This window comes from Chenopodium album, chromosome 13 (genome assembly GCF_948465745.1).
Source record: "Chenopodium album chromosome 13, dcCheAlbu1.1, whole genome shotgun sequence".
NCBI classification, from domain to species: Eukaryota; Viridiplantae; Streptophyta; class Magnoliopsida; order Caryophyllales; family Amaranthaceae; genus Chenopodium; species Chenopodium album.
Genome location: NC_137846.1, coordinates 36,988,800 through 36,998,158, shown reverse-complemented (window position 1 = coordinate 36,998,158; position 9,359 = coordinate 36,988,800). Strand labels below are relative to the sequence as shown.

The window sequence follows — 9,359 nt, the reverse complement described above, 5'->3', positions numbered from 1 at the left end:
TCTCCTTTCCCAAGTTTGAGATTTGTGAGGACAAACTGTTGATGGCATTGAGATGGCCGATTGAATAAACCATTGAACTGCTTTTGCTTGTCGAATCTCTCTCATCTTCTTGCCAGTCCATGTAATGCCTTACTACATCTTCAATTAAGTCCACCACTTTATCCTCAATTTTGTACATGATAGGGCCTCCGGCAGCGGCATCCAAACAAGACTTGCCTTGGGGGTTTAAACCTCCATAGAAGATTTGGGTGATTTCATAGGTGGGAATCCCATGGTGTGGACACTCTATTTGGTACTCATTATAACTTTCCCATGCCTCATAAACACTTTCATTTGGCTTTTGCTTGAAGCTTTGAATGAGAACTCTTGCTTCGGTCGTCTTCTTTTGTGGATAGAACCGAGATAGAAACTCCTTAGTCACTTCATCCCATGTTCTCATAGAGTTTGGCTTCACCTCTTTGTCCAACCACTCTAGAGCACGTCCAGTAAGAGAGAAAGGGAAAAGTTTAAGTCAAATGAACTCTTGAGAAACCCCATTCACCTTGATGGTATTGTAATACTTCTCAAATTCCTTAAGATGGTTGAAGGGAGTCTCAGGCTTTGCACCACTTTATTGACGCCCATAGCCGATCTTATCTCAAAGTCATTTGTCGGTGTCGTAGGAGGAGCAATTCTGCTTTCAAACCTATAAGCTCCCGGAGTTCCCAACTCCTTCAATGCTACTCTTGGATTAGCACGCATGCTTTCTCGTTCTTCTTCTTCTTCTTGATGGATTTCCTCTCTTGGGGGACTTGAGCTTGAGGAATGATTGGCAACCCTTATCCTTGTTATGGTCCTCTCAATTTCCGGATCAAATGGCACTAAATTTCGATCTTGTGCCCTACGCATACAAAACTTAAAGCAAAATATCAATAGCACGGCTACAAATGTAGCCTAAAAGAAAGAAAATCTTTTTTGTTTTTCATATTAAATGAAATAAACTCAATCAACAATAGCAAATCACCATGCCTTCCCCGGCAACGGCGCCATTTTTGAAGCGGGTGAAACCTAGGTCGTTGATTTCTAGATTCCCCGATCAAAACAAAATATATAAAACCAAACCTAACCCTAGGTATAGGGGTAAGTCCAGGTCGAACCCAAGGGAAAGCGGTATTTGCTAAGGTCTCAAGATAAGCTATTCCGAACTCTTAAAATAATGGGTTGGTCTAAGATATACTATCGAGTCAACTCAATCAAAACTAGCAAATAGAATTCAATCATCAAAACACTAGGGCACATGCACTAATGATAAACTTGCTAATTTGTCGGGAATTTAATTAATCAAACAATGCGAGGGAAAATGATATTTGCAATCAAAAACACTCAAAGAGCTATTTCCTAGGGTCAAGCTAGATGTCTCTACAAATGACTTCAAAGGAAAATCGCAAATCAAGATCAATCGATAATAATAGTTTCCAAATTAATTTTTTATATCATTGAAAACTAATATGCAATGTAGCATGATAATCAAGGTTAGCTACTCCTCTTCAAATCAAACACATGCACAAATTTCATCAACCAATTTAATCACATCATCAAATCAACCAAAACCCCAAATTAGCTATAGATTATCATTAATACATGATTCACCACATCCCTAGCAAAGGAACTACTCATTACTCATGGTAAATTTGAAAAGCATAACAAAAGTAATTATCAATTTCATCATCAACGTTGTAATTCAAATATCAACAATCAAAACCAAACATACAATGGAAATTCAACAATATATCAAAATCAAACATAAAAAATTGCATTGAAAAGGAAAGAATTCTTACAAAACTTTGATCAATTTCAAAGAGGAATGAAGATCACAATGTAACAATCATCAAACACCAAATTTTCTCTCTCTAAAATCTAAGAACAAAAATCATCAAAATCAAGAGCTTCTCTCTCTAAAATTCTAGTTCTATGCTATTTCTATTGATTCTTCTAATGATTCTCTCTCTAGAAAAATGAAGAAATTCTATAAATAGTAAAACTAACTAGGTAGAAGTTAGTTAGACGTCCAAAAAGAACCTCAAATGGCGTGGCCTCTCACCCCAAAGCACGGCCGCAACAAAATGGTTACGGAACAAGGGGGAGGAAGCTACGCGGCCACTCTTGGCACCTGCGAGGCCGCTCCTCCCTCGCGTGCGACCGCACTTTGGAGCAGGGGAACTTGCTTTCTGTGCGATGGTCGATGATGCTCCCGTGCGTTCCACATGATACATGTTAGGGAGGCAGTCATTAGAGGCCTTTACGGTGGGTTCAACACCGACTTTGATGTCCACGCGGCATGAAGGCGCGGCCTAAGTGGGGCGGGTCGACTTAAAATCCACCCCCACTCCATCACCCATGGTGGGTATGATTTTTATCCCCATCCCCGCCTCACCACCCGCCAAACCAAGACCCGCCTTACTGACATCCCAGAGAAGGCTCTACTAGAGCAGAACCTCTCACTTCCCTTTTACACCTCTACCTTTATGTATCCATTTAAGTGAAGTGGCAGTATTACCATCTGTATTCAGTTTCGTGCACAAAAAGAAAACACGATTCCGATCTCTCACTTCTCCTCTCTAAAAAACAAATCGAAACACATCCACCTCCTGATCTCCAGTAAACCAGAGAGAAAGAGAGAGAAGATACGATGGACAGACTCACCAGAATGTTCGCCGGCGCCGGAGGAGCACTCGGCCACCCACCTCCCGATTCTCCAACCCTTGACACCTCCGAACAAGTCTACATCTCCTCCCTTGCTCTCCTTAAGATGCTCAAACATGGTGATTTTATAAACCCTAATTTTAATTTGGGATTTTATGAATTGGATTTTAAATTTTGAATTGGATTTGTAGGTAGAGCTGGTGTTCCTATGGAAGTTATGGGATTGATGTTGGGTGAATTTGTGGATGAGTATACTGTTAGGGTTGTTGATGTTTTCGCTATGCCGCAGAGTGGTACTGGTGTTAGTGTTGAAGCTGTTGACCATGTTTTCCAGACTAACATGCTTGATATGCTTAAGCAAACTGGAAGGTATTCTTTTCATTTTTGTTTTGATTTTTTAGGGTTTTGTCTTGAATTTTGCTAGATTTTTGTAAATGTAACTTAGATTTAGTAGATCAGCCTTTTAATTCTATCAACAGTAGTCTGTTTGAAAGAATTGGGGTTTTGAAATTAGTAAACTTGTTTCGAATCAATTCAAATCTGTACATATTGAAATTGATATAAACTTAGAATTTATTTGTGATGAAGACGTTTAAGGTACATAAAACAAGGCTGTAGGAGTGTGACTCGCATTTTATGTCAACAAGGACGTGAATTCTATAAATTTGGATTTTATGCAATCTCTGTGGTCTTTCTATGGTTTTGAGTTTTGAGGTGGGGATATGAAGACCCCTTCTTGAAGATGATTGAGAATGCAAAACCGAAGGTTGAAAGGGCAGAATGTTGTTCATTTTCATTTTCTCAAGTAGGTGTTAGACTGTTAGGTTCATGGAATATGATTTTGGCATTTCGCTAAGAATTTTAACCTAGAAAGAGTATAATATGGTTGGTGTGGCATTGCCTCAATATCTTTATAAGCCTAGTTCTTTGATCTTGGATTATTGTCGAATCATGTTCAAGCTTCTTGGAATATTTTCAGAAGGTTTTAGCTCAACATGATTGTCAAAGAATTCAAACCTTTGTTGGTTGTGTTAATTAGAAGTCCTTGTAGCAAGTATTATTGTCCCAGCCTCATATTTGACAAAATTTGGATCATATTCTCTGGTCGATTAATCTGCTGATAGATTAGCCCTTCTTTTTGTTAACTTTCTGCTTGTCTAAAACATTTCTAATTTTTGTGGATTGTTCTGCTGTTACCTGCTGTATCATGGATATTTTAATATGTTGTTCATCCTTTAAATGTAAATTTGAGGTACTCAAAGTTTTTGTTCTGTTTATGCTAGATTTATCTATTCTCGGTGTGGGTCAATTCTCCTTTACTGTTTAAGCACAAATCATGTATGATAGGTTTTAATTGCTGATTGTTGTAACCTACTCGTTATATATATTACTTTTATTCATGGATTATATTTGTTTGTGCTTTTGAGAAAAACATAAATTGTGTTCCGTCTTTCTAGATTTCATTATTGTGTTCTCATTTTTTTGAAGCATTTCAAAGTATTTTGTCACGAAGTAGAGGGAAAAGGTGAAGAGAGATAGTAGTGGCATCTGGCTTTGCTTCTTGTTGATTTTCAACTATTTATCTCTCTTACAAGTCAAACTTGGCTATTTTTCTATGTTTTTAGCAAGACATGGGTTAGTTTAAGAGTTAATTACCTGCTATTCCCCCCTGGCTTTTTTTTTTTAACATTTTCTGGTTCATTGTTTCAATTATCTAATTGGTGACTAAGCGCCCAAAAAAAAAAAAAAACAACTTGAAGCAATCCTTTAGCTATTTGCATTCCTGGTGAAATGTCTTCTCCTTCACTTTGACCAAGATTAAAGAATTGATACCACCTTATAGTGTTCTAGTGCTTTGGAATGAATTGATACTTCATATATTATTGAATCACAATGCACAGCATTACGTTTTGCTACTATATTGTGTTAGTTTTCCCTATCATCTAGATTGGAGTGTACATACCATACCTTTTATGGGCATGCTTGGAGTAGGGCTTGCTTAGGTAATTGTTATTGACCTAAACGAAACACCTGGAATGAGGTTAATTTTTTGGGCTCATACTTTTTACATGCATTTGGGCATTAACCCCCCCCCCCCCCCCCACCACCACCACCACCACCACCACCACCAAAAAAAAAAAGGAAAAGACATTCTCTCTCATAGGTTAATTCCAAACATTCTTGCGGCACCATCTTCTCTCACTGATTCTCTTGCCTCCCCCATTATTCTCCCACCACCTTCATTATTCCATAGCAGTTGCCTTTATCTTGCACCACCACAGTTCTTTTCTCACCAGTGTTCTCTCATCGTTGGTGGTTCAAGAGCACTTAATGGAATTTGATGGTTGAATTAAATCATCAAATCTCTAGGTTATCACTAAAAAACTATACCCCATAAATCACTTGGTAATAATTCAACTCATGATATTAACCTTATGGGCCTTACCTTTGGGGTTCCTGTTTTCCTTTTATTCGGCGGATTATTTGTTTGATATATATATCTTTATTACATTACAGCATTGATTCAATTGGGAAAGTGGTGTTTTTCAGTTTATGTTCTGTGCTACCGTATTCATTTTTTTTTTTTTTTTTTTTGACACTGTATGCTATTCATTCTTTCTGTGAATCAGCTGCGTTAAATATTTTTTCCTTGTTTTACAGGCCAGAGATGGTTGTTGGATGGTACCACTCGCATCCTGGATTTGGTTGCTGGCTTTCTGGAGTAGATATCAACACTCAACAGGTCTGAATAATTTTGTTTTAGCTTTAATTGGTTATTTGCTGCTAGTCATTGGCTTCTCTACATGTCCTCTGAGCACGGTCCAGTCCCTGTAATTTTCCAGCAGTTATAAGGAGCTAGTCATTTGTTTCGGATGTTGGTAGTGTTACACATTTATGGGCTTGGGAAGAATTTGTCAATGCATGGGATAGTAATTTGATGTTCTTCCATGATTCTCCTCCATTTTTGGTGCTGCTAGTGTTGATTGTTGGGTGTCTATGACCCAATTAGACTGGACCATGGTGGATCTAAGTAGTGCCCCCCCTGTAATCTTCAATCTGCATATACATATGTGTCTTTTATGTGTTGTTAGTCTTCTGAGTTCTGACAACTTTATTTACTGTTGACATTTGTCAATAATCCATTCAAAGAATAAAATAGTTGTATCAACTCTGCTTTCTAGTATGTGCTTTATCTGTAACTATCTCATTAACAATAAGAAGGCTAGTTTTCAGTAAACTCTGTTAACTTTTGCTTAATGACTGCAGAGTTTTGAAGCTTTAAATCAAAGAGCTGTTGCTGTAGTGGTGGATCCAATACAGAGTGTCAAGGGGAAGGTTGTTATTGATGCCTTTCGTTTAATCAACCCACAGACCATGATGCTTGGTCAAGAGCCTCGCCAGACAACATCCAACCTTGGGCATCTTAATAAACCCTCTATTCAGGTTAGTGAGGACTGGATTTTGTATGGATACTCATATTTGCATTTGACAATTATAGTTCTCTCTCTGATTGATATGTCCTTTCCAGGCATTGATACATGGGCTAAACAGACATTACTATTCCATAGCCATCAACTACAGGAAGAACGAACTTGAGGAGAAGATGTTACTGAACCTTCACAAAAAGAAATGGACTGATGGATTGACACTTAAGAGATTTGATTCTCATTCTAAGACCAACGAACAGACTGTCCAGGTATGTAGGAATTTTGAGTTTAGGATTTGTAGCAATTGGTCAATGTCAAGCTTTACCATTTATAAGTTATCCATAACACTATTGTTGGATATAAATTATGAAGGGAAAGGGAAGGGAGAAGAGTTTAAAGAAGGGGAAGGAAAGGAAGGAGAGAGGAGAGAGTGAGCTTAGGTCTTTCCAAATCTTTTCAATATTGAAAGGATTTGGTTTATTAAAGGGGAAGGAAAATGGATCATTCCAATTTTTCTCCTCTTTCCTCTTTCCATATGCTATCCAAACAAGGGATGACAATTTCCTTCATTTCTCAGTCTAAATCCAAACATGGTGTAACTGATGCTATTTATGCCTTATCAAAGTAAAGCTTACAAGAGTTGAACTGGCTAATAGATAATATTATCATGCCCATTAAAGTGGAAGCTTACTGGAGAAGTCAAATGACTTGTTAGAGAAAGAAAAATAAGAAAGAAAAACAAAAAACTCAAAAGATGTTAGAGAATGAATTGTTTGTTCCGTTAACAGGACAATGAGTTAGGATTTTTTTGTTGAATCCCACCGTACATATCCGAATTCCTTTTAGGCATTTTTGTGGTAGTAGCATTACCTTTAAGTTCATCTAGTGTGGCCTGTAGTTCACCATTCTAAATTGACTGCTGAGGGTACGGAGTAGTATTTATCATCATATTAGTGATATTACCTTGAGTTCATAAATTAGTGTAATATTTATCATCATATTACCCTTAAGCTAACTTAATACAGTAGCATCACTGTAAATTTAAAGAATGTTTCAAATTGTAGCTTTATATTGATGAAACAATAAAAGTAGGAGCTAGTTGGTTTCAAAATGTGATAGATATATTCTGAAGTTTAGTGCAGAAATTTTTTTGATAGGGGATTCTTGCATATCACCTCCAATCTCTTAGGTATCAGTATTCAGTAGGGTTCAACCATGGGTTGGCATTTAGTGAGCTTAAATTAACCAACCATATATTGAATAACAAGATTTAACTTGATTGAGAATTGTGTGATTTAAAAAAAAAAAAAAAAAAAAAAAAGAATTAAAAAGGTGGATTCAGGATTGGGAATTTCTCACTTGTCCAAGTTTTCACAAGCATTTTGTTCTTGCTACACTAATATTATGACATAATCTGTGCGAGGAATTCTAAAAATGTGTTTACTGACATTCCAAATTTTGCAGGAAATGCTGAATCTTGCGATAAAATATAACAAGGCTGTTCAAGAGGAGGATGAGTTGTCCCCAGAGAAGCTTGCAATTGCTAATGTGGGAAGACAGGATGCAAAGAAGCATCTTGAAGAACATGTCTCGAACTTGATGTCCTCTAACATAGTTCAGACATTGGGTACTATGCTAGACACTGTTGTATTCTGAAGTTCTACCGTCTATGGACAATTTCTAGTTTTTTTCTCTTCAACTTCTGCAATCACTGATCTACACCAGGGCATTATGATTTTAATTTCACAATATTACAGCGAGTCAGAACATGGAAATATTGTGTTGGTTTCTATGATTATTTTGCTAATACTTGTTTTATGTTTTGTTGCCTACAAGCCATCTGCATGATTTTTAAATGCGTACTTTTGGATTTTTTTTTTTTTTTTTTTTTTTTTTTTTTTTTTTTTTTTCAAATGAGTATGTTATTGAGGAAACCTAACACAGTATAATAATCTCTATGGCCAATAACTACGGATGGCAATGAGTCTGACTTGAATCCAACTCGATTTGAAGGAAATAGTCTGATTCGTTAAAGTATAATTAGAATCTGAGGCTGAAATTAGGTCTGACTCTGAAAAGTTGGGCTTGGATATGGACCCTAGTTCATGTTCGCCCTGAGTTCAAGATCAATTGTTATGGTGGCTATTTATTGTTGCTTTTACGGTAGTATTTTTAAATTTGTATTATACGGAATCGTGGATTTGCAATTTACAATTATACGAGCAAAAAAATAATATAGTGGCTTGTTTGGTAACCCATTTATGTTGTGTGGATGTACTTAGAATTCGGGAATTGAAATTAGCCTAAATCTAAGATTATAAAGATATGATTATGTTTTGATATATTGAAATTTCAATAATAAACCTGTCATTTCAAATTCTTATATTCAACGAAAAAAAGCTCAACTCTCTTTCTCTCCTATGTCGTACAAAAGTTTTTATCCTCTTCCCCAATTTTTTCTCTCCTAGGGTTCTTCACCATTGAAGCATACACAAGTTCTCTCGCCCCTCCTCCATTGAAGCGAGCTTCGAATTTCTTGCTCGACCATAGTGTGCCTTATTTAAAATAGCTGAAATTTGATCGACCAATTTTTGATATTTGCTCGACCAATTTCCAAAATTTGCAGCAGCTCTTCGAGTTCTCCATTGAAATGGCGTATGAGTTTTCTCTCTCCTCCATTGAACCAACATTGCAACTTGATACCAACATTGCAGCAAGCAAAGAAAATTTGGTGATTTAAGATTGAGGAGGAGCAAGAAAAATATTGGGGAAGAAGTTGAAACTTTGGGAATTTAAGATTGAGCAAAGGAAGAGATGAAAATTTGGGAATTGAAGATTATGGAGGAGAGAGAAAGGAAATTTGTGTGAGTTAAAAGTATAATTTCATTTACTTAATTCAAAATTTCACTCATCTTCAAACATAGGTTAGAATTTGAAATTCTGGAAATGAAATTATGATATTTCCCAAACACCCAATATTGAAATTGAATATCAAGATTTCAAATTCTAAATTCAATTCCAACATTTGAAATGAATATCATGTTTCCAAACACAACCTAGTTGGATTTGGATCTAGACTTTGATTCGGACTTCTGAATCTAGCAAAGTTGGACTTGGATTTGGATGTCTCCGGTGGACTTGGATTTGGATTTAGGGTCCGATTAATTTTTTATTGGACTAGGATCTTTACAATTTGATTTAAATCTGATCCATTGTTATCCACCTATCCCTATATAACTTTTTAAATTC

The 9,359-nt window shown here is 36.5% G+C and overlaps 1 protein-coding gene and 1 pseudogene across 1 annotated transcript; both read left to right on the top strand.

Annotated features, from left to right (window-relative positions):
* Positions 1–266: 266 nt before the first annotated feature.
* On the top strand, positions 267–364 carry LOC145577250 (small nucleolar RNA R71; annotated as a pseudogene).
* A 2,167-nt stretch (positions 365–2,531) lies between these two features.
* LOC145574744 (26S proteasome non-ATPase regulatory subunit 14 homolog) lies at positions 2,532–7,928 on the top strand. Its single transcript, XM_081632597.1, has 6 exons — positions 2,532–2,801; positions 2,874–3,051; positions 5,344–5,425; positions 5,950–6,126; positions 6,212–6,379; positions 7,575–7,928. Exons 1-6 carry the CDS (start codon positions 2,669–2,671, stop codon positions 7,764–7,766), a joined length of 930 nt encoding a protein of 309 aa, XP_081488723.1. The 5' UTR covers positions 2,532–2,668; the 3' UTR covers positions 7,767–7,928.
* The last annotated feature ends 1,431 nt before the right edge of the window (positions 7,929–9,359 follow it).